This window comes from Triturus cristatus, chromosome 10 (genome assembly GCF_964204655.1).
Source record: "Triturus cristatus chromosome 10, aTriCri1.1, whole genome shotgun sequence".
NCBI lineage: Eukaryota > Metazoa > Chordata > Amphibia > Caudata > Salamandridae > Triturus > Triturus cristatus.
Window position 1 is genome coordinate 949,688,204 of NC_140593.1, and position 26,849 is coordinate 949,715,052.

The 26,849-nt window shown below is 41.6% G+C and overlaps 1 protein-coding gene across 1 annotated transcript in view; it reads right to left on the reverse strand.

The window, feature by feature from the left end:
- The window catches only part of CCDC13 (coiled-coil domain containing 13), a 244,721-nt gene that overhangs the window by 132,881 nt on the left and 84,991 nt on the right, over nucleotides 1-26,849 (reverse strand). The window contains exons 6-8 of the mRNA XM_085628796.1: nucleotides 25,846-25,962; nucleotides 7,574-7,678; nucleotides 4,339-4,503 (exon numbers count right to left, since the gene is read on the reverse strand). Coding sequence (XP_085484922.1) covers nucleotides 4,339-4,503; nucleotides 7,574-7,678; nucleotides 25,846-25,962 — 387 coding nt within the window. The remainder of the gene's footprint in view (nucleotides 1-4,338; nucleotides 4,504-7,573; nucleotides 7,679-25,845; nucleotides 25,963-26,849) is intronic.

Sequence of the window (26,849 nt, forward strand, 5' to 3'; positions counted from 1 at the left end):
ATGTCATGAAAAAGGTGCCCACTTTCTGTTCTTCCACAACAGCATGGCAATAGGAAAAGACCTGTGGCATACTTTTCTGGAACCCTCAATCCAGTTGCTGCTGATTTGCCTAGAAGCTTAATATTGGTAGCTGCTACGTCTATTTCCAATACTCAGAGTGATTAGTTTGTCATGGGTCACACATTAATTGTTAGTGCCTTATTTAGTGGGAACGTTTCTGACCCGAACAAGAACTCAACATTTGGCAAATGTACTGACAATTCTAGCAGCACCAAATGTCTCAATAAAAATATGAGATATTTTAAATCCTGCAACTCTTTTGCAACTTCCAAAAGACGACAGTGATGAAGATATACAGGAGGAGCATGACTGCCTTGATATATCAGAATTGCGAACCAAGAGAAGAGCAGACATTCAAGTAATACCACTCGATTTGGCTGACTTGGTTTTATTTATTTATTTTTATAAGCAGCATATGCAGTTTCCATTGTACTTGTGTAATGTTACTTCTGAACAAGCATCTGAATCAGTTGCCATTACTATAACATTCTGCATAGCCAATACATTAAGTGTTACAATCTATATTGATAGTCCGTATTGCTTTGAAATAGTTCACAATTTTGGGAAAGTAGGGTCCCAGCGTGGTTTCAAGACGTCAGCTTGGACACCCTTTCACATTGGACCACCCATTCTTGATTGTTGCACACTTTAAAATTTCCACAGAAAATAGCATTAGTGAAACATGCTACTCATGGGCATGGTAGTGATATGGCTACTAAGAAAATAGTTTTGCAGATGCATTTGCTAAATATTATGCAACAATGAATACTACATTGTTCATGATGACAGATGAACAAGACAGATAAACAATCAGAATCTACTGAAACCATTTTTGCTTGTGTATCAGTACGAACATTTGACAAATTGAAGGATGTAAAAATGAGGAAGACCTTTAGAAATACAATGATGGGAGGTTTGTCTTGCAAATTCACTGATACCGCAGATTGTGAGCGATTTCACAAACCTACACGTGGGACGTGATGGGATGGTGAGGCTTTTTAATGCTTGCTAGCTCAAACCTCTTTTTAGAAAAATGGCACAAGACTACTGTCAGAGATGTATAGTGTGTCAGAAAAACAATGTTGAAAAGAAAACTTGAGTAACAACGAGTCACGTAAGGAAAATAATTGGTCTCTTCAATAGGATGCTCATTGATTTTGTAGTGATGCCACCAAGTAATGGTTTGAGGTACGTATTGTTTATCAATCATCTGTTTTCGAAGTAGATTGAGACCTATCCAACAAGGAGGTGTGATGCAAAATTATTATTAAGGGAGTTGATCCCTCCCTAGATTTGGAATGCCAACATTAATTAAGTCAAGCAAGGGGGAATATTAAAAGAAATCATGAGAATTTTGTGTGCAGCACTGAAAGTCCATCCGAACTTTGATTGTAGCTATCATCCGAACCATCAGGTTTGATGGAGAAATACAATAGTGCATTTAAAAACAAGTTTGCAAAAGTGTGTGCTTCAACTTCTCTGAAATATCCAGATGCAATTTCATTGGGGTTGCTAAGCATGAGATGTACCCCAAATAAGAAAACTGGATTGAATGCCCATGAAGTGCTCATGGCAATATTCCGGATGGAGCTTTTCTTACTATTACTGATTATTTGATCTTGGATTACTGCAAGTGCCTAGCTAACAGCACACTCTACCTCTCGCTAGGTGCAACTTGATACAACTTCTGCATCTACAGAATTGTGTTACTATCTGCAACCAGGAGAGTGAGTCCACATCAAGAAGCATGTCAGGAGATACTTCTTTGAACGATGCTGGAAGGGCCACTATTGACTGAACTTGGTGATGAAAACAGCTGTGAAGTGTGGAGGTCAGCTGTATTAGATCCACGTATCTCACACTAGGAGAGTGTACGATGCATATGAAGAAACTGTAATACAAGCTGTTGAGCAACAAACTCAAAATAAGTTTAATATGTGGATCTGTGCAGAACATGAAATCTGGGTAAAGATAGGTTGAGGGATTGGTGGGATAAGTACTGAGTTATTAGTAAAGATTGCTGCTTCAGTAACATTAATATTTATAAAAGTAAAGTGTTTATTTAATATTTAAGTCCTGTGGATCAATTTGCGTTAGGGATTTTAAATGTAATTGTAGGAACAAGAAGAGGGAGAAATAATAAGAATGGCAGAATAAGAAGTTGCACTTGAAAGAAAGACAGAGGCCTACGACAACTGGAGACCATTGCAGAGGGTAAGTCCTACAAGATCAAGAATGATGACTGAGATGTAATAGTTTGGTGGCGTGATAACTTTCAATTATCATGGGGGGGCACGGGGAATGTGGATTTTTTTCCCCACTATATAAGCATTGCCTAACACAGGTTTGGTTCAGTTAACATAACCAGGCCACACTAGGCTGCATTTCTGAAAGTGCAAGCTTAAATGAAGTGCACAAGCATTTCATTTATTAGCTTTATAGAAAAGAATCAAAATTCGGCTGCAACCATGATGTTTTTGTTTCTGATTGTGTATAGGTTTCATTTTTTAGCTTTCTTAGCCGTGGAAATGTATTTGAAACAGTTTGATGGTTAATGTGCTCAACCTTCATTGCTATATCTATTGGTATAAATGTTCAGAACGGTCCATTCTATCAAGCTGCATTTCTCATGTTTCTGTACAATGAAAGAATTCATTTGCAAGAAAGTGTTTTAGAAATTAACAGTTTGATTATTTAGCTGTGCAAGGTAGTTTTATTCCCACCTCTCTGCGTAATGTCATGCTATGAAACGAATGAGGTCTTTGTCTAAAACATCATAAAGGATCTGCAAACATTATGTCATTGGGGGATTTACATTTTTTGCTTCAGATACAGACATTTGTCCTTAAACCAGTTATTCTAAACATGTGCTCTGCAGATCCCTGGGGACCTGCAGCACCTACTGGGGGGGGGGGGGGGGGGGGGATGTGACTGTTAAAAGAATTAAATAATATTAGCATATTAATAAAGTAGATACACAGTACAAAGCTCTCGGCCGGCAAAACATTAATGCGCACTTGACATGTTCTCCACGCAGGCTGTATTACAGTCTGCGTGGAAAACATGACCAGGTTCCAAATCCCTGGCTGAGCGCCAAACCACGGCGCTCGAACCAATCACAACGCTGCATTGCAGCGTTGATTGGCTCTGGGGAGCCTCAATGCTTCCTGTTCCGGCCCCAGGGGAGAGACAGTGACGGAGACATGGAGAAGAGACCCATCATCAGGTAAGTGTTTTTTTATTCTTTTTAAAATCCGCTTGTCCCCCCCCCCCCGCCTGTCCCGATCCGTGCCGGCCGCCACTACTCAGAAGGATGAACCTATGACCATACACAGGCCCCTACAGTGTACGCATTCGTCCACTAAGACACCAAATACACCTTAATTTTGAAATGCTCCTGCCTGCCCATTAAAATTAAAAAATGTATTTGTGTTTGTGAATTAAGAAAAATATTTAATAATGTATGTATTTGATTGATGTATACTTGTTTCTGTATTTTTGCGCATTTTTTTAGGCTAACCTTGTAGAAATTGTTTAGGCGGGGTCCCTGGCTTCCAATAGTCATTCAGTGGGGAGCCACAGAAGTGAAAATGTTAAGAACTGCTATCTTAGACATTCATATCTTTAAGACTTTATATTTTTACATTTTGCATTGCACATTTTAGAAGCGCAGCATTATATTTTAGAAAGGCATAGCTCATGTTATTACTCTATTCTGCTAGGTCTGTTCAGAACAGAGACTACTGCTGTTTATTTTATGTACTGAGGGTTAGCCACAAAAGGCCCTTTTGTATTTAGGATTTATTATTATGATTTGAATATTGCTAATTCCCTGATTAGGATTAACTTTTGTTTTCTGTAATGATGATTTTGATATTTTAATAAATATACAAAAATGAAAACTGGCAAAACTTAGTTATGCACAATGTTTTTTAATGGCTTAGTATTTGAACACTGGGTTATCCCTTTCCAACACAATGAACCACATTAATATGCCTTGGGCAAAGTAGTTAAACAAACTTTGGGGTGGAGCATCAACACTACCAACAACTATTTCAGAGCTGTAACAAATAAATCCCCTACAAAATGTTATCATTTATTTCTCAGGAAATCAGTTTAATAAATTCATAAAAGGTAATAGACCAACTTGAAGTTTTTCTAGTCAGGAGATGTGATTTAGTTGTGAGAACATTCAATAACATTCTAGAGTCCATCCTCTTTCTTGTTTGGCATAACATCTTCTATATACAATAAGACATTCTGATACCAACTCTTTACCTCCAACATTTCTTTCCTTTCCTTTTCCAAACTGCGAATCCGGAACAGATTTTTTTCCTGAGCCTGCAGTTTCCGTGGTACTGTAAGACCCAGCATCTCCTCTTCAAGACTAAGCTCAGATATTGGACTTTTGTGCATTCCCAACTGGTTCTCCAATTCACGGACCTGAGAAAATAAAATATGATGTGCATCATGCAAAATAAACACTTATAACTACGCAAGATTTCTAAATCCTTCTTGCATGTTTGTGCGATAACAGTCTTTAAGACCGCCTCTGGCCCCATCTCAAAAGTAATGTCTTTACTCTGTTGTCGTGAGAGGGAACAAGAAATAAAATACCTGTAATTGAGGCTATTGATCCACCAACAGTTTTTGGTCCTCACAAAAAAACATGAAATGGTTATTTTGACCTTGCAGAAGAGAGTAGGCATTCCTGGTGGTGAAGACATATTTGGAAAGAAGGGAGACACAGAATAATTTGATACAGGGAGAAGGGATAGGGATTGAAATTCCAAATTATCTCATACATAGCTAAAAGAACATCTGGGTAAGCATGCAAAAGTCCATGCTCCTCTTGCTGTTTTAGCTCTCCCTCACGCAGTAGAAGCTGTCACCTATGGTACGGTCAGATTCAATCTTGCACATGCTTAGTGACTGTCCTCATTAGCTATTTACCATTTAGTGCTTTCACTGTCACTGGAGCAGTTACAAACTTTCATACATTTAATTTCTAGTTGCAAGACAGAAGACTGCCCTTTTCCTACTTCTTGTGTTGGACACTTGCAGGAAATCACAAACCATGTTTCTACATTACATGAATGCATCGTATAGGGGGCGTGGGCAAGGCGGCAAATAGGTTAGCTTTGTGCTCGGAGCGCCTGTAATCCACCAGTATAACGGGAGTGGGCACATAAATGATTGGTGGCCGGGAAGACATCTCGCCGTTCTCGAGCCACATTGGCGATTGGAGGGCTTGGGCTGGGATCCACATGATTGACTCAGCCGGAGGGGAAACATGGCCTGAGTCAGGGGAAGCACTCAGTGGGCCAAAAGTACTCCAGTTCACCGGGGAACAGTGAGAGACTGCGGTGGACACTGGTGCCTGGTGGGAGGGACAAACTCGGAGCCCAAGCTAGTCACAGAATGGACAGGTACTAGAGGAGAGGAGGGCCTGTGACTGGAGGGAAGCGGCCGAGAGGAGGGTGATCTGACCTGTGTGCTGCTCTTGGCCCCTCAACTGAACCTGGTTGACGCTGATGGGAGTTGCAGAGACCTCCCATTGGAGAACTAGACATGGCCTAAATACAAGAATGTTATGGCCTGGAGTCAACAGGGTAGGGTAAGACTGGTGCCCCCTGCGCCTGCCTTATATACCTCTCCTCCCTCTTCCAAAACACTAAGGGGTAGGGTATCAACTGTAGCCCCATCCATGATGGCTGGGAATGGGGGGCAAGCACCTATGTATGCAGGCAGCTCACAGCAAAGGACAGAGTGCTTATCACCACACTGCTCAGAGACTAGTGCATGGGCACCCTTGCGGACCCTCAGCCTCTCGCCACCAGAAACGGAGATTGATGTGGCAAGTGCCGCCAGTCCCCCCAGAGGGCAAGTAGACCCCCTCAACTCCAGTGTGACAAAACATACAAGGAAGAATCCCTTACAGAAGAAATTGCCTCTATCATTCATCAACCTATCTGGTGATACTGTGGTGCCCCAGGGGATCTACCCTCCGAACATGTTACCACCCATCACCATGCCTGAGAAGAGATGTCACCCTGGGACTTGAGTGCTGCCGCAACGGTAGGTCCTTAAAATATGCTTATGTAGCCAATCTTAAATGAAGGCTCTTGCAACAGTGCTTTGTCATTCTTGAACAGTTGAGAAGCAGTAGACTTCTTAGTTGCAGGAGTGAGGAAATTGCACTAGTAAGTTTGAATACACAAGATCCAACACCAAAAGAAGCTTAAAATCAACATGGTACTGAAGAGTTTCTCAAATGGCTAGTGATCTTGCTTCTAGTGCTGAAAATGGAATGTTCAACTTATTTGCTCCTATAACAAACATACCCTAAAAAGTGTTACTGTAGTTCTGTGGAAAGACCGGAAGCTGACGTTATCAGAATTGCCATAGCTGTCCACAATCCCTCATGACTGGAGGAGTATGTATCTTTTTTTAGAGATTAATCCTTCTTGAAAGTTTACAATGTGTCTCGCACTGGATTACAACCTCTCTGTGGTGCATGGCAGCTATTTGGGATGGTTCTTCCTCTCAGTCAATTTTCTCGATTGAACACTCTCTGTCATCTTCTGTTGAAGTTATGTTTGGAGTGTCATCGCTTGTTGGAGTGTACCTTTTCCCTACAAAAGTATGTCTCTATGTTAAAATAGAAATAAAGTGTGCTCCTTCTCAGTGGGTTCTGCACTGTTGTTGATGGAAATGTTCATATCAACGCTGAAGCCCTGGAAGGTGTAGCACTCAACATTAAAATCCTGAACATTAAATGTGATTCCCTTAATGCGTAACATGGTTGGTGATGCAAAAAGAGAACCAACTGCTTTTAGCTAATAACTGTTTGAAGGTAAATGGCACAAACCTTGCAGAATAATGCACAAAAAATATAAACAAAGGTAGAACCTAATGTTCAGGTATCTGGTCCTTTCCAACTTTCATTCACTGAAATCTAGGGCAGTCGGGCACACTGGTTGCCATCAAGGGATAGTAGATTTGTTTTCTCTTTCCACAGCTGTCTTGCCTGTCTGTTCAAATTACTTTAGTTTCTTTTAGGATGGGAAACAAAATATTTTTACAGTTTTGCTAGTACTGGGGAAATCTCTCCCTGTGGGAAGTAGCGACTGAGAAGAAAAAGAAGATATCAACAGTAATGAGAAGAAGACTGAAAAAATAGGACTGGCATGCAGAAAAAAATAAAACGGCTGTTGAACAATCAACCCACTAAAACCATTCAAACATCAAATTATTCAACATAAACATGATAGAGCTGAACCTTCCACTAGAAAAGAGGCAGCATAGAAAACATCCAACATTTTGAAAGCACACTTTAAAATGGGTGCACAGACCCACCCAATGAATATAAGAAACGTTTTAATATTAGTTTCTTCCTGACTTAACATGGCCGCCCTCAGCACAGAAGGAATGCATCAAATTTTGCTTCATCAATTTGCGTTATTTGCCAGGGGATAAGATCGTGTGTATAACATTTTACCTTTATACTTACCCTGCTTTGTAGACCAAGAATATGCTGAGCCCGACCACGCCAGTTTCCAGTAGAGGACAACAACTGCTGAATGTTCACATCTTCGCCTACTTCACTAACCAAAACCTACAAAGTGAGTCAGCAGATATGATAGTAAGACGTAGATCAATCTTTACCACTCCCTTCACAATATCAATTTGGAAATATCTTAATCTAGAATATTGTGCATTTCTTACTCTTAATTTAACCCAGAGTCACTGGAAAAAAACAAATTTGACTCTACAGGATTTTGTTTTGGGTAACAAGGGTTTTACCACACTTGCCACATATACAACCCACTGGTACATTAGTAATACACATTTATTCCACATTCTGCAAGGTAGCCGTCTTCACTGACGCCTTATAGATTACAATATTTGCTGCCTGTGTAGGGGGTTCGCTGTACGCTCTTATTAGTTATAATTGAAAACTTCTAATTATCCACCTGGCAAGCCAAATGCAGACACAACCCCACCAGGTGTATATGAGGTTGAAGGGTTGAAAGTCTGATTAAGGGAAAAATATTACATAAAAGCAACAATGCAGCTACAATCTAATGTTGTGTCCCAGGAAAGCCACTGAAAACCTGAAGAAAATGAAGAAAAAATGCAGCCAGGTAGACAGCGCAGTATAGACTGAAAACTATCCTATCACAGAGCGCTCTGTACTGGCAGTTGCTTCACTGAGTCAGATATTTTTTAAAGGCCTAATGGAAAGCCTTATTACTGAGAGTTCTACCATTGATAAAATGGAGACATAAAAGGGAAGTGGGTCAATTATGACATCAATATTGATGCGTATGATGCAAAACTTGGAATACAAGAAATTTTTCCTTCAGCACCATAGGATCCATACTGATATTTATAAATAGAGTAGCAAGCCGTTTATATGCGGTATCCAGAAAACATCCAATGTGCTTGACCTGATAATTCTAGCCAAAAGGGTTCTTCAGAGTATCTTGCCCAACTACAGTTTCGGCTGAAGAATTGTAATCCAAGAATTAGCTAAACAAGATTTAGGTAAAGTATGGACAGATTTCCAAGTATTGGCTTTACACATTTCATTCAGTGGAATGTTTCTCACCCACACTGCCAGAGCTGCTTTTCCCCTCAATAAATTATACGTAACCTTTCCTGCCAGCAGTCTGTTCCCTATGTGGTAATAAAGAAAAATAAAAGAAACAATCGACCTCACTAAGGATTGTTTTGACTTGGTCAGAGACATAGATAAAGATCAATAGTCAATAAAGAGTTGACTAGATTTTCTTATGGGCAGCAATGTAAGACTCAATGGCTAATGAATAGAGGGACCTTTCAGGCTTAGTTGAAGGGTTACAAAAATACTTGCAACTAGATAGCCTGGTTTATGTGGAAATCAGACACCATTTTGGGATGTAAAGAGGGAAGTCTTCTCGTTATCACTCTAACAGAATGGAACGCAGAAAAGGGTTCACCAGCAGATAAAGCCTGTAGTTTAGTGACCCTTCGGGCAGAAGTGAATGCCTCTAGAAATGTTGCCTTCAAAGACACTGATGCACTGTGACTTTATGTATTGTTTGATTGGAGAAACCATCAATGTTGATAGAAGCAGAGTGAGTTCCCATGGAGTGGAAGGTTTTTGAATAGAGATAACTTATTTAACCTCCTCCCACCCTCCTTTGAGAAGAACTTTTCCTATATGAAGTCATAGCTGCCAGGTGAAAGCCCGGGGAAAGAAAACTTGACTTTGGCTTCACTATTGTGAGGAGATATCAAAGAATTGTTCAATACTTAACAAATAATCAAATCCTCATTTTGTTTTTCGGCACCACTACCAAAAATCTTTCACTCAAAAGAATATGTCAACCTAGTGGAAGGTCTTTTGATTTCTCGTAAGACCATTACATACTGTGATAGTATGTTAAAATGTTCATACTGCAAAAACTCAAGAGCCATGCTGCCAATTTCAAGAATTTCACACTCAGAAGGATTGTGCAGCCATTGGGTATAGAATGACTACTGAAGTTTAGTAGCTCAAGAGTAAAATCATCAGACCATAGGAAAATAGGCTGTGCTGGAGAACCTAAACTCTTTCACGAAAAAGGGCCTCTGTGAAATAAAACTGTCTGGCTCAAACCGGAACTATAATTTTTATTCTGCATCTCTGTTTCTCGAGTTTGGAAAGTAAACCTCAGAATCAGAGCGATAAGTGGAAATATGTAGATAAATGTCAAATACCTTGGCATCATTAAAGTATTTTTGAGCATCCATTAACCAAAGCCTGCGGGCAAAGAAGTGACATTTTAGTTGTCTGTTGGAATGAAGAGATTTTAGTGAATTATGAACCTATGGACAAGGTTACAAACATTATGACAAGATTTTTTGAGATGGCCAATAAGCCAGCTTCATGGTCCATCTTCCCCACACATCTCTAGTCAGGCTACTAAATAGATTTTAGTTGTGGGTAGACTATTTCCCTGTTACATTCTTTAGTTGTCATTGTCTACAAGGAAATAGAGCATCAAGTAAGAGATCTGTTCAGAATTTCACATTTATGATTAACTTTCAATACCATAACTAATATGGAATACATTATCTTGCAGATGACAAAAAATTGATCAAAGTCCATCAAAAGTGGCAAAAAACTGCAGCTGGGAGCTGTTCAGCTTTAAACAAGAGTCTGCAATGTCTCCAATACTGGAGTCTGAACAAAATTAATAGCGATCTCTTCTGTCCTTATGTCTTCATAGCTGCCTAATCTAACTTTTGAAACTCGGGGAATTCTCTCTGTCACTCACATTTGCAAGAAGCATTTGTTCACACTGACTTTCTCAGTGATGATAACTACGATGGAGACTAATGGATATTCTGTGCTGAAATAAATACCTCATATTTAAAAAGATTGGGGTGGGGGCGTAACTTCACGGGCAAAGATGGCGGCCGTGGGTTAAAGGAGCTCCGTGCTACCAACCTGAATCCTTCATTTATCTTGCCCCATCCAGCAACAGCCTGCCTCTTAAGACTTGCCGGCTTCGTGCATCTGACATCCACAGACACTTTGGGCCGTTGTTTGGAAGGGCCACGAAGTACTGGCGGGCAAAGAGGCCTGACATACGAGGCTGCGGGCCGAACCTAGCACCTGGATCGCTCTGGGGTTCAATGAACGAGCACATGGGTCATTGGTTCGTAAGTCAGATACACCAGACCTTGCACTGAAGAGACGGAACAGGAGCAGTAAAGGCCCCAGGATTACAGGGACACATGGTGAGGATGACACCACTTCAGCAGGTTCTGGTAGTTGACAGCAGATCGTACTCCTCTAGGAGGCTAGTGTCGCCCTTCATCTGGCGGATCCAGCGATCAGGAGTTTGGAGACACATCCATGGTCCACTAGCCCTGAAAAGCCGAACCCCAACGGACCTACATAAGCCATAGCCACAGTCCCAGAGGGGCGCACTATAATTGGGGGTGACTTCAACGGATGGATCCCCAAATACTATGTATACGAAAGCTAAACGGAAAGTGGGCACATTGAGTGATTGGGCAGCCATGAAGGTAGTGATATGGGGGCAGATAATAACATACAGTGTGGGGAAGCACAAGGAGCGGGAAAGGGACTGACAATACCTAGAACAGCAGCTTCAATCCCGGGAAGCACAGCAAATCTCTGTGACTGTTTGAATTTAATCTCTTGTCCTCTATGCAATTGCTACTGTTAAAACTGCAGTTTATTTATTGTGACTGTTTGAATTGAACTCTTGGTTTCTGTGCAATTGGTACTGTTTAAACTACTGTTTTTCTACCCATGGCTGTTTGAAATTCGGTCCTAGTTTCCCCTTTACTGTGCTTAGGCGTGCAGGGGCAACCCCCTCAGCAGCCCCCCACTCCCTTTTGGGTCTTTGAAAAGTTAAAAAGGAAAACTACCCCTTCAGAGGCTAAGCAGAGTGTGTTTATCCTCTGAATCTGATTTAAGGTTTAAACTGTATTTGGAAAATGTATGTAATGGGATTTGTTGTAGTGTGCAAAAAGCAGTATGAACGTGGCTTAGATTTGGGTCTATCTGCAGGGTGAACTAGGACCAGCAAATTGTGGATTGAGCCTATCAGTATCCAAGGAAATTCTTGAGGAACAGCTTACTGCCCGCTGGACATCAGACAGTGCTTCAGGTAACACCCTCATTAAGCTTGCTATTGGACGTTACATTTGTGATCTGATTGGTTCTTGTATCTGGTGTTCCTATTGGGCTTAGGGTTATGTTTTTGATTAGGCTGATAGGTCTGGTGCTCTGACTTGTTGCTGTATCTGGGGATTCTATTGGGCTTAGGATTAGGTTTCTGATTGGCTGCTAGGTCTAGGGCTGTGATTGGTCACAAGGGCTTGGTCTCCTATTGGTCCTAGGGTTTAGGGATAGTGTTACGATTGGTTAGGGTTGGGGCTAGGGTTCCCATTGGCTAAAGGTCTCACATTGACCACTAGGGCTACTAAAGCCTACAGTTCAGAGCGTCTCAGCCCGAGCTTCGAGGCCAACGGCGGAGAGGACAAGGGCAGTTGCCTGTTTGGTCTTTTCCCGGGACTGGTCCGGCCTAGGGCCAGAAATGCTGCCCTTTTTTCCATTCACAAGCACCCACCTTAACCCATCCATAACCACAAACATATTAACACACTCACAGCAAATGCACTTCGCTCATTTACTACAAACAACACGTGAACAGGTCCAGGTGGATCCTGTTACACCAAATATGGTCACTGTGAATGGCTATACAGGAAGAAGACTTCCCGCTCTAGCCATCCGCGAGGATCTCGGAAGTACATCGCAGGATTACTAGCACTTAAGGGGTGGAGTTCTAAAAGGCTGTGGAACTGATATTTTGATGCAAAAAGAGGACGTCAAAGAAGGAAGTCAGAGCACGGGAGCAGAGGACGGAGACGCTGAAGACCCTGAGAAAAAGGGCACCGAAGACAAGATATCACCAGAGAAAACACCTGAGGTGCTGAGATCGAGAGGGACACCGAGTCGCCTAGAAGACTTCGGGTCTACGAAGGAAGAGAACAGCTCTGGGTGAAAACCGCCAGAGTCCAGCTGTCCTAGGGCGGAGACGAACGCTGAGACTCTGACTACCACGGCTCAGGAGGGTCGTGGTATCAGGCAAGTGCCTAGCGCTTATTTCTTGTCACTTGGTGAGTGGGCGGGAGTGCGCACCACACGTTGTGATAACTGAGGTTGAAGCAACACTCTTGACTTAAGCACGGTGTACACAAAGTTTACCGGTGTGGTGGAGGGCATGCTTTCTTCAACAGTTGGTAATGGAAAACCAAGACTGACCCCGTTGTCTTGTTTTGGCATTTCCTGAGGGGCACCGGACAACCTCACCAAGAGTCCAGAGGAAGGAGAGGAAGATTGAACACAGGAAGAACCAGTTCGAACTTTTTGCCATAACAGATAAAAGATAGGAAGACTAACAGTATTTTTTTAATTTTTATTTATTTGAGTTTTATGTAGCGCTGGCTAGACCCGGAGGTATCAGAGCGCTTTACATGAGGTTCCACATTGTTACAAAGTTACATCAGTTACAAGTTACATCTGTTGCTAGAAACATTTAAAGAGCATAGAAGACGAGATAAGTTAAGTGGAGAGTAGCAGGGTAAGGGGGGTAAGGAATAAGGTTAAGAGGGAGATAAGAGGGAGATAAGGCAGAGAGACGAAGGAAAGTCTGCCCAAAGTACGGCTGGGTAGGTGACGGCTGAGGGGGGAAGACAACAGCCCATCTCCTCAATAGCTAGCAAGGTAGCTCCACCGGGCATTGGCCAAAATGCTAGGTCTCAACGGTCGGTGGCAAGATCACAGGTTCAGTGTGCTGATGGGTGAGCCGGATGGGGATATACTTGAGGTCTGGATGATGTCCAATTTGTGTCCAAGAGTAGTAGCTCATCATGGTAAAGGACCATTGTGGAGGCCATCTTGGGGTCAGGCAAGAGGTTCTGCCCCTGGTGTTCATTCGGCCAGACCCCATTTTTATCTTTCCCCTTTGTATTCTCAGTGGCCTCAAGGGTAATTCGCGACGTTCTTTAGGTGTCTCCTGGGCTGTCTCAGTAAGATACTCCTCCTTGCTGCCTATTAGCCGCCATTTTAGTGTCAGGAGTGCAGGAAAAGTACTTATGGTGCCTTCAGCAGGGGCCGGGTGGGAGGTTGCCACACCGATTTTTGGAGGTTTGTCTGGGCGCCTGAGACCATACAGGCAGAATCTCCAGGGGCCGGGACTTAGAAGAAGGCCCCAGACGCACACGGGCATCCAGCACTATGGAGCCGATGAGGGAGAAGCCCGACCGTGTGCTCCGTATGGTACAAAGTTTGCTGCACACTTTCATTGGCGGGGGCTGGGCCTCCCTCCCTCTCTCTCTCACCTGATTGATCCGTGGGGACCCTCGATGGTTCAGAAGGGGAGCCTCACTCACACTGGACCTGAGGGGCCGCGAAAGTCTCAGCAGCTGCGTCAGGCCGGCATCCCCACTAGCTCCGGTACTCGTGCCCCGTGGTTTGCTGACTCACCGGGTGCCAGAGTGGGGCCATCTCAGCCCGCAGGAGGCTCGTCTGCTCTCGTTGGTCCAGGGGTACACAGCTCACGCCAGCTCACCTTGATCAGAGATTCCGCTATCTTCCCCTCAGCCTTGTAGGTAAGCAGCGGTCTGCTTGGGCGGCACTCCCTATGCCGCAAGGAGCGGTGCCACCATCTTGTTCAGCAGGGTGAGACCCACAGTGTTGGTGGGTGATGTCTTTTCTCACCGGTGCGAGGAATCCCAATATCCAAATTGCGGCTGTCGGTCACCAGGACGTTTAGATGGGTGTCCCCTTCATCCGAAGCCTTCACGCCTCGCCGGGGTAATCAGCCAGCTCATCCCCTCAACAGTAAGAAGAATAAAGAAAATAAAACTAAATACCATTCCCTGAAGCCTATCATTTAAGAGTAAAAAAGTGGGTGGCTCTTGGGCGGACGGGGCAACACAACCCTAACCACAAATATGACTTCTTCCAGCGATCAAATCCAACACACTCTTAACTCTTGTACATCCCTTCTCCTCCACACATACAACCTTTTCCAAAACACATCACCACCCCCTTTACCATTCAGCTTCCACTCACCAACAATACTTTACATACAAATGCTTCTCAGAAAACAACTACATCATCATCTCCTCACACTACGTCATAATACATACCGTCACAAACTAGAAACATTCACCCACTCCCACCCTCCTTACAACACAAATAACACATAACCTAAACCAACTCTACTGCCAAGCTTTCTCTCTTTCCCCACACCTAACACATACACAAAAACTCTCTTTCAACTGCCTCTCATCAATTGGACAATTTAGAGCGTTACAACATGACCTGTATGCTGCACCACCACCCCTAAATCATACACCTTCCACCCTAAACAAACACAAAGAAAACAAACAACATGCCACTCTTCACAACTTTGCATCTCCATGTCTACAGCATAACATGGCTACTCTAGAAAACCAACATGGCTCACCAACCCACTCTCAACCACCATCTCCACACGCAGACCAACCAAAATGACTTCTTAGCCTGCTGGACGAGGAATAAGATATAGAAAAGCTACACTATTGCTATCCTCATACAGCTAATTCCAAAACTAAGGACACACCTGCTACAAGTCCACAAAATACTGCTCACTCTTCTACAAAACAAAGTCACACCTTCACCAAAACACAATCTCTAAATTACCTACTAATAAATGCTCAATCACTCTACAAACAAGCATCACATCTACGATCTTCTCACTGACACTCAACTTGACTTACTCTTCATAACTTTATCATGGCTAGGGAATGAAAAGGCTCCAGTGTTGCATAAAGGCGTTCATCTAGGCTATCAAACTATCACACAAAATTGTATAGGCAAAAGAGGGGGTGTCCTAGCTGTTGTAAACAAGCAAACTCTAAATATCACTAAGGCTGACAACGTCTCCATGCAAGGTTGTGAGGCCCTGTTCACCAGATGCAACCCTACACTATCTTCCTCCTGTAACTTCCTATTCCTTTACAGACTTCCACCTAGCAATACAACATTTACAAACACACTTCCAGACACAGTTTCAAACCTGATACACTACACTTCAACCTATGCATTCTTGGTGACCTAAACATCTGGCTTGACAAATCCAATATGCCCCATCCGAAAACAATAAATTGCCTAGACACACTGAACTGACATCAGATCATCCTCAAACCCACACACATCGCTGGACACATCCTAGTTGTCATTTTTGCAAATACGAAACTAGTTACCTTTCAAACGATTACTGCAGACACATGGTCAGACTACTATTTGCTATCTTTCCAACATAAAACACTACAAAGCAATACACCTAAAACCACCAACCGTGGAACAAACTAAATTTTGAAAACTTGGAAACACAACTAACATCCAATACAGATCTAGACACAAATCATTTTGTTAAAAAACTATATGAGAGGCTACAGGAAGCTTTTGATATCCTAACAGTACTCCGGATAACAAAACATGGTGTGGAATTCCTATAGCCAGGCACCAAGGACATATTGTTTGGGGTCACGGACAACAAGTTTTCATGTTTATTTTGTCCTTGGGAAAGTAGGCCCAATCCCCTGCAGCACAAACACTTTGGATGCCAGATTACAGTACCACACTATGGATCAGTGAAGGGCATTGTCTGAAGTTAAGGTAAGATTTGTGTCCAAATGTTAATGCTGTTTGAACTTGTATTTATGCTTCATTAATACAAAGCCTTTATTATTAGCGTGAGCACGCTAAATAAATATTGTAAGTTCAGACTGCATTACTGACAGTGGTTCCAGTAGAACGTGTACAAGCGTTTGCAAAGTTTAACAATATGAGGTGACGTATAATGCTTCCAGGATGCTCTCTAATTAGATGCAAATGTACGCAAGAGCTTGAAAGCAAGATTGTGGATTCTTTGCTTTTCAAATAATTTTTTTATTAAAAAATGCAACTAAGAATGTTTTTTTGCTCAGCTACTGTGAATTTTTAGATACCATTTCTTTGCAGTATTCATCAGTAAAATGTGTTGATGCAAGCTATTATTTCCCAAAAATATTCATAATGGTATATCAGTGTAACCAGTTTCCACAAAATGTTAGGAAACATGAAAAGAAATAAGCATTGATAAAGTCAATAGGTATGACATTGTTGGTCAGCCTTTTGCTTTCGTCAATGAGTGTGTTTGTTTTGACACAGCTTTTGTAAAACTTTCTTGTTGTGGAAGCTGTCGGGCCCTAATCACTATAACAAATATTGGAAAAAGCAAAAAAATATTTTTGGTCTCAAAGTCACACATTGCCACGGTAGTCCCTGGCACTGAACAAAACTATTCGGCATGCCAATATGCTCCTTGTGAAAGAGCAGAATGCTGTCACACACAGTGAAGCCAGCTGGTACACAGAGAGAGAAAGTTAGAGTTATAGAAACAAAAGGTCTTGGTTAACGCCAGACCTAAACAGGTTACCAATTCTTATCGAAAGTCACAAAAGTGCACCCATGGAATATGTCCATGCATTAGTGCAGATTTAAGCCATTCAGAAATTCACACAAGAATTTACAAAAGTAGGTCAGGAAATCGTACTAAAAAATATTTGTGAACTGCATTTTAGCAAGAGCAAATATGCATGTGTAGATATGCTCATGCGAAAATCTGCTGGGTGGTAACAAGTTGACTTTTCCTCCAAGCACCTTTTTCTCCAACCCTGGAAGAAGTTTGGTTCTGCCTTTGTCAGGAGTAAATTTTCAACATTTCTCTGTATGGGAAAATATTAGAGACGAGATGATGAAAGCCCAGAAAACATGCAAGTTAGTATGCTTGCACAATTCAAACGGATATTCAAACCATGGGGAACTATTATTTACTATTACCTACAGCCCAAGTATGTAGATCTGCGGAAGGGAGGCAAAATAACAGAATTGCTAGTATTCAAACCCTACTATGGTATGATCTCTGAAATAAGTAGAGAGGCTATTATCAGAGCTCTTATAAAATGAGATTGCAGTCATAATTTGTCACTGCACTCACTATATGGCACCAAAGGGACAAGTGGATTTTGTTACAGGACAAGTAGATTTATGAAGCAACCTGTCCCACGGACAAGCAGATATTTTATTAAATGTCACACCACAGCAGGACAAAGGAAACAGGCACCTTGGAGAAATACAGAGCTAAAAGAGATAACACAGCAAATTAACAAACATCAATAAAGAAAACATTCACCTACAGACAGATTATACAAGTCAGCAATTAAAAAAGATAAAAAAGATACTATTCAGAAAAATGCTAAATGTGAAAATTAAGAATTTTACACAATTCTCAAGGAATTTCATAATCCAAATTGCCTAGAAGGAGCTCATCCCTTTACTCAAGAATTCACAGACAAACTGGCAAATCATTACATAACCAAAGCAGACACGTTGGACTCCTATTTTAAACAAAGCAAGACCACCAGCACCGACTCCTTTCCAAAAAATCCCTCCAAGAATAAGCTAACCCAGCCTCTGCATTCCTTCCAACAGATATCACAAAGTGAACATATAGATCTGGTCAAAGCAAGCAGGCCTGCCGGCAGTCCTTCTGACCCATGTCAACCACAAACCTTCCAGAAAATTCTTCTAACTGCTTCTGCTGCCACACCAGTAAGCATAATCATCAATAAGTCCTTAACTATGGGAATATTTCCAGAAGACCTAAAAAAGGCATACATACGCCCATTATTAAAGGAAACAAACCTGGACATGCTTAACCCTGACAACTACAGACCACTTAAAATTAATATTTTCTGGGCAAACTGATAGAAGAAGCAGCATTCGCTCAGATGTCACAATTCATTGAAGATAACTTCATACTTTCAGACTTCCAAACAGGATTAAGTCCTGAAAGAGGCACAGAATCTGCCCTCATTGCTATCTGGGATGACCTTAAGAACACAGTAGATCGGAACAGGGTTGCTGCACTACTTCTCTTGGACCTCTCAGCTGCCTATGACACAGTTGACCATGACACTCTAATACAAAGACTCTACAAAGCCGACATAGAGGGGACTGCTCTCGATTGGATCACATCCTTCCTTCAAAACAGAACAAATGTCATCCATATCCCCCTTTCTCATCCAAACCATACTTCACAAAATCAGGGTCCCTCAAGGCTCTCTCATCTCATCCATGCTTTTCAACACCTACATGAAGTCATTACCGGCACTAATCAATGGGTTTTACCTCACATGCTGTGACTATGCAGATGACACACAAATACTGCTTTATCTGGAATGCCCCAAAGACATTGGAAACTCAAAAGTTTTCAGTTGCCTCAGAACTGTTCAGTGGATGACATGGAGCCATCTCAAATTGAATGCTTCCGAAATACTCACATGCGGCGATTAAAAAATGATGAGCTACTCGCCGCCTGGCCTGACGATCTGGTAACACAGCCTAAAGTATCTAAGGAAGCAGGAAACCTCAGAATTACCATAGACTCCAAGGTATCAATGAATGCCCGAGTGGACAAATAGAGAGATCTAGCTTCATTCATTTTATATTTTATTTTATAATTTTATATAGCGCTGAATCACCCCGAGGGGTATCTCTGCGCTTGTAACAGATATACGGCCATGGCAAACGGGTTAGAAGAGATATGTTTTCATAAGCTTTCTAAACTGGAGGAGGGTTATTTCAGCACGAAGATATTGAGGAAGGCTATTCCAAAAACTCGGGGCGAGGTAAGAAAAAGCTTTGCCTCCAGTACGTGCCTTCTTAATTCTGGGAATCGAAAGAAGTCTTTTAGATCCTGATCTAAGTGAGCATCCAGTAGTATAGATATTAAGTTTTCTGGCGAGATAAGAAAGACTAAGCTTATTTAAGGCCTTAAAAATCATACATCCTATCTTAAATTCCACTCTTTTTTTCACTGGAAGCCAATGAAGCTTTAGTAACAAAGGCAAAGAAGGACTCCTAGGCGGTAAGTCCGTCACTAGACGGGCTGCCGTGTTTTGTATAACCTGCAATTTTCCTAATGAGGCTACGTGCGTAGAAAGAAGCAGAGCATTACAATAATCAATTCTGCTCATAATCAGGGCCTGAATCAAAGTCTTTCTGGTGGAGATAGGAAGCAAAGGAAAAATTCTCCTGAGAAGGCTCAGAACATGATAACAAGTGCCAACGGTTGTATTGACATGGGCATCTAGGGTAAGTTTTTGATCAAGTTTGATGCCTAGATTTTTTATCTCCTCTTTAGGAATAGGGGCTTTACCCAACTCCTCAGGCCACCAGTTTGGCGACCAACTGTTGGCAGCGCCTCCAAACAACATAATCTCAGATTTTTCGGAGCTTAATTGGAGGAAATTGCTTTGCATCCAAGAGGCAATAGCCATCATAGCCTGGGAGAATATATGTTGTGTGTCTGATCTTTTTTTATCAAAAGTGAGGAGGAGTTGGGTATCATCCGCATAAGAAATAGGGCTAAACCCCAAATTTCTCATAGGTTTCGCCAGGGGGGTCACATAGATGTTAAAAAGAGTGGGGCTCAAACATGAGCCCTGGGGGACACCCCTGGTAACTTGAGAGGGAGCAGATTTATAAGAGCCCATCGTGATTGCCTGAGTTCTGTTTGTCAGAAAATCTGACAGCCACTTCAGTGCAAGTCCTTTAATTCCTAGGCTCTGCAGTCTGGACAGCAGGATTTGATGAGAAATGGTATCGAACGCTGCTGAAAGGTCAAGCGGCACCAAAAGTGCTGCTTGACCGCTATCCAGAGCCATCCTGATATTGTCCGTTACTTCCACTAAGGCAGTCTCCGTGCTATGCTTAGCTCGAAAACCTGATTGAGAGATATCAAGTGCATGAGTGGACTCAATAAACGCAGATAGGTGTCTATTAATATGTTTTTCTATGAGCTTGCTCTGTAGAGGAAGCAGAGAAATAGGGCGATAATTGGTCAACTCTGAGGGCTGAATTTTTAAATTTTTGCGAATAGGAATAATTCGGGCATGTTTCCAATTTTGCGGGAGACTACCGGATTTTAAAGAGCTATTAATAATGGAACATATGGGTGAAGCAAGTTGAGCCGAAAGTTTAGATGCAATTTTAGCTGGAATAATGTCAAGAGGGGAGCCAGATTTTGTGCATTCCAGTAAAGATGATACTTCTGTGGTAGTAACATTAGGAAAGGTGCATAATTGAGAGTCTTCACTAGTATAATTTGATAGATCTACAATAGAGACAGGAAAAGAAGTGTTAGATGAAATAATTTTTTGATAAATATTTTCAACTTTCTGAATAAAAAAGGAAGAAATATTGTCACATAGAGTTTGGGAGGAAATGTCCCTGGTCTCACAAGATTTAGGATTAGTGAAATCCCTCACAATTTGAAAAAGCATTCTAGAGTTATTTCCTGCTTGATCTAATGCGGACGCAATATACAATTTGCGAGCCTTTTTAATGTTATTGTGGTAGTTGGATATTGCAGCCTTATAGTTAGATTTAGCTTGCTCATTATGCGAGAATCGCCATATGCGTTCTAGCTTCTTACAGGAGCTTGTTTCCTCACGTAAAGCAGAGGAGTACCAATCAGTGGGGGTACTTTTAGGAGGATGAGTGAGAAGCTTCATAGGGACTACCTTATCAAGCAGATTGGAAATAAGAGAATTAAAAAGGTCGAGTTGTTGATTGACATTGCAGAACATGGTTTCCCTGTCCCAGGAAGAAAATAGCGAAGAAAGATGATCCGGGGTCAATTTATGCCATGGTCTATACTGGCGAGTGGCTGGAATTGTAGATGCAACAGAAATACAATTAATAGGACTAATAAATTGGAAATTTATTAGTGAATGATCGGTCCAAGTAAGCGGACAGGTATCACCACATTTGATATCCTGAGAATTGGTTAAAATGAGATCCAAAGTGTGACCCGCTACATGAGTAGGAGCAGCATTAATTTTAACCAATCCAGAGACAGCTAGATCTTGCAAACATAGTCTTGCGTCCTGATTCAGGGCATCTTCGCTATGGATATTAAAATCTCCAAGCAGAAGAAATTAACGAGTAGCAATTATGTAAGGAGAAATGAAGTCTTGCAATTGGCTGGTAAAATCCAGTGTCGGGCCAGGTGGTCTATATACCAAAGCACCTTTCCAGCTACAACGTGCAGAAAGATCTAATCTAAATACAAGGCATTCAAACGACTCTGTGCCTATTTGATCTAGAATAGTAATTGCTAGGGCTTCTTTATAAATTATAGCTATACCCCCGCCCTCTCTGCCTATTCTATCCAATCTCGAAATACGATAGCCCTCCGGAATGGCCAAGGCAATCGCATGAGTGGAGGATGGTTTAATTCAGGTCTCGGTAATGAAACCCATCTCGGGTTTCAGATCAGTCAGGATATCCCATATATCTGTGGCGTGCTTAGGGAGAGACCTAACATTAGCCAAAAAACAGTTCCACTCGATATTTTTCCCTGGAGGAGATGGGAGATTGGGAAAGGTATTCTTTAAAGAGTGAGGTGGGTCTTTAAAATTAAGCTGTTGAATAGTAATCAAAGAGGGACAGAGACACTCAGTGCACTGGAATCTACAAGCTCTACATGAGAAGGGGCCCTCCAGTACACAGTAAAGGTGAGAGGGCAATTTGCAGGGGGCAGGCTTAAGGTCTACTAAAGAGTCACACAAATATCTGCGGGGTATATTAAGGGTAGGTAATGTAGATGATGACAACCTACCAGGGGTCCTGGCTGCTGGCGGTGAACTGGCACAGACGGGCGCAGACGGGCGCAGATGGGCTTGCTTCGGGCATACTCTGCGACACGTATTCCCCACCTGGGATTCCCATACAAGGTCCAGGCTACTTTCTCTCTTGTACTGTCCAAATTCGATTACACCAATGGCCTCTACCACTGATCATCTTTATTAACTATGAACAGACTACAACGGATTCATAACTCTGCTGCCACACTACTCCTACATGTAAAGCCACAAGCCCACATCTCTCTTGCCTTGAGGGCCTCCACTGGTTACTGGTTGCCAGAAGATCCACATACAAGCTGCTTTGCATCACATGGAGAAGGGCCGCTCTTCATCAGGAATAAAATCACCAAATACATTCAATAAAGCAACCTCCGCTCCATGATTGACACCTCGCCCCAAAATCTCAAAATACAAGAAAAAAACATAGGTGGAACATTTTCTCTGCAGCCAAACTATGGAACTCATTAACCCCAAACATAATTCCACGGATAACTATCTTATCTTCAGAAGAATATTAACCCCTTCAGTGCCCATGACGAGCTGGACTCGTCATGGGCTGCGGTGGCGCTGTGCCCATGACGAGTCCAGCTCGTCATGAACTCCGCCCGCTAATGCAAGGCGCGGCACTGGGCGGGGAAAGGGGCGGGCATGCAAGGGGTTAAAGAGTTGGCTCTTCCCTACATAACCACCATACTCAAACATAAATGTACAGCATATCCCTGTGTATATAATCATGTAATCTGACTATATGTATGTATCTAGATATGTGTATTCCTTTGTATAAATGTGTATAATAATTATGATAATAAATATATAGATATTCGTTAAGTGTACTTAACAAATGTACATATTACTTATGGTTATATTATTCTATGCTTAACATGTATAAAGGTCACTGAATAGTTTTCATATAAGTTATTTGATTAGATGCTTATGGTTCTCTGTTTATTGGTCACAATATGTACATTTTTATCATATCTATTTATCTACAATTGCTTCACTACTGAATTATTAAAAGAAAAAAATATATAAACACACAAGTAAATTAGCTTAAAGTACATTAACAATTGAAAGTCTGAGTTTATTAAATACTACTTAAATCTTGATATATTACCAACCTTATAAATATAGATCTTCAATGTACTTATATATCTATATATTTATTACTTTACTCCTACTCTAAAAAAAAGAAATCAGCCTCTCCAATGCGCTACTCTATATCTCACTCAATATATCCTCTACCTCCCCTCTCTGACTTATTCCAAACCTCATTCAACTACTATGATCCCCAACATAACCCTTTCTAGACCTTTCCCTCCTCTGTCCCTCCTTGCATAATCGCAAACCTCTTTTTACTATTCAGATCTCCCAAACAAGCATTTCTAAACCCTTCCCTCATGTGTCCCTCCTAGACTTATCCAACACCTCATTTTTCTCCCTAATTCACTTCTAGACTCTGCCCCCTCCATCTCTCCTTTACTCATCCCAAACCTCCTCCTACTGCTATAATCTCCAAATAAACACTTTCTAGACCCTTCCCTTCTCTATCCCTCGATTATCTTTTTCAGTCCAACTAACAGTTCAAATGTCCACCACTCAAATGAACTCGTATTTCCCTATACTAATTCACCACTAATCCTTTTTGGGTTCCCAAGTAGAGTGCTACTCGCCGAAAAATGCATCACTCTTTCCTCATTCCACTGAAGGTTATCCCCATGTGTTATTCTCCAGCTTGGCCATTCTATGCACTCGCCTGTCATGATTCACAAGCTCTCTTTCGCCGGTAAAAGAACAAAACTACTTCTGGGTCAACAGCACACACTCGTCTGCTTGAGAGCAGCCATCGTCTGTTTCTCTGATTGCCATGGAACTAGGATCCATATCAGGCCAACACAGTCCACTCTATATCATACCTCTTTTCATGATCTCCTGTCCTACAGTGTCTGATGCCCCTCACTCTCAGACAAAGAGGCCGTTATTGGGTGTCAAGTAACGGTACTCAATCAAACAGTGGCCATCTTAAGTGTGGCGAGGCTTCAGTTCTGAAAGATAGCATTTATATCAATTAAGGGTAGCTAGTAAGCCTCGGATGCATCAATGACAGCCCACTATGCATACAACAGAAACCCTGGCAACTAAGCCAGTAAAGGTTATTCTTTACTTTCTTATACCATGTCCTACTTCTCCCATTTAATATATTCTTCACCTTTCCAAAGCAGTATCTTTATCTTTGCTTTCCTAAAAAGAAATAACAGTGCTTGTCAAATGTAACCTCCATGCCCATTACAACCAGCTATTCATGCCTTTATTTGCTTTTGCATAGCAATACTACGCTATCATGTCTGCATTTTCACAACCACCTCCAACAATCATTGGTACCAAAAGATACTCAACAAAATCTCCAACAGGATCTCAGCATTCAAGTACATGCTTTCGTCCACTTTTAAAAAAGTAATCACTTACAGAGGAATCACTTACAGAGGATATGGAAATCTCAATGAAAACACTGTGATTGGTACCCTTGTATTCTTAATGCAATTACGATGAACCATATGCAGTTGCATCCATGCTCTCCTGCAGCAATCTTGTAAAAGTGAAAACATCTCAAGTACAGAGCAACAACTCTAGTGTGTGCTGACACAGATCTTTACAATCCAGCCAGGAATAAACAGTGCACATTCCAATGTAAAGATCACAGAATACATGTGAGAGGAAAGAGAAAATGTGCGCATTGGTCTCAGTAATGTTATGGCAATCTTTAATTTGTATTTGAAGGTTTTATCCATTGGCATGCAATTTACAAAATGATGTAGCAGAAGTTACTACCAAATGCACTGATTACAGGAATGTCAAACTGAAAGCGTAAGATGGGTACTGAAATCATGGATTTTCTGAATTCAATGTTTCTGACTTCTGGCACAATAATCTAGGTTTGAAACTGGTATGAATATTTGAACTCTCTGGATAATATTATATGTTGAAACCAGCAGTTTCTGTCAGCAGTATCCTTACACCGCTTAGTCATGGTCTGTTTAGCAAAGGAGTGTACCTCATAAGTAGGGTACATTATCTAGATAAGTATGCCCGACCAGAAGGAAACATAGGGGTCTGCACCCTCGGAATGAGGACTGCCCCGTCTCTGCTGGTGGGGTACAGCATTTTGGCCAAACATTGCAGGAGGAGCCAGGGTGCACATCACCATATTAAGACCAGCATGGTACTGATTTTAATCACAGTGATTAGTGTAGTGAGTAAAAGCAAGCCTTCTTGATACATGGCACCAGAATGTCCCATAAGAGTACCATATTGCCTCCATTTAGCTAATCAATGTAATTTCTGTATAGTATTTCAATTACGGGCCAACAATAATGGCAGGATTTGGTTTCAAAATTGGCATTTTTTACTGCAAGGGCAGGTATTAAGAGCCATAATACCACTCCATAATCCATTACTTGGGCTTTGCAATCATACCTTGTGTGCAATCTTTAGTTCCTGTTTCGTGGCTTGGATCTGGTTGCGATACTCCATCATTTTGAAGTTGGCTGCGGCCAATTTTTCTTGCAAAGCTTTGACCTCAGGATTCTCAACCTTTTAAAGAAAATAAAAGAAGAATCAGAAACCTTTTACTGGCTGGAAAAGATGTACAACGGAAAAATGCATTGTAAGGAAACTGACAAATATACTAGAATAGATAAAAACTTTAGTAATTCGATCCTTGCTGGATTTGGAAAACTGTGGCACTCATGTGAGTGTGTGCTTTAGCTGATTTGCTTCCTGACTCAGAAATTAAAATTGCTATTAGCCTGTACTCACATAAAATGTTTATTATGTTTATAGAAAGTAACAGATGCAGCAATATATAGGTACATTAAAAGATAATTAGTTAAAAGGTCAGCCAAACTGAAGTTCAAAAGTGTATGTTCACCACTAGTAAAGGTGAACTTTCTGTTTAAGTCCTATCGCCAGATGGCAAGTGAATGCGATTCTCCAGGGATTCAAAGGAGCCAGGGGTGACTTAAAGGTAAACCAGGGGGAGATGAAAGCTGAGTTGCTCAAATAACAAATCTAGGGTGGTCATTTAAAGCATGTAAGGCAAGCCACTAAACTGCTAGACTAGCACAGATCCCACTTTAGCATGATGCATGAGAGCTGACCCAACACCCTTACATCTCTACCATTCTGGCTTAGGAATTATGGACGAAAGTGCTCCCACTAACTAAGGTGGAATATGTATGGCAAAAACCTAATGCCTGCTGAATCGCCATGTCGTAGCAGCACACTCTGAAATTTTTTTCTTCTGAAGAAAGAAACCCCTAAAGCAGATGTTTCTTTCTACAGAAAAAAGCTACAGATTTGAAGTTTAAGGAGTCTTCTCATAAAGCATGGGGTGTCATTTATAATTTTTCCTGCCCAGGCCACATCTCATATAGCAGTGCCAGGCAAGGAAAATGTGCATTGAAAGCCCTTTCCTAAAC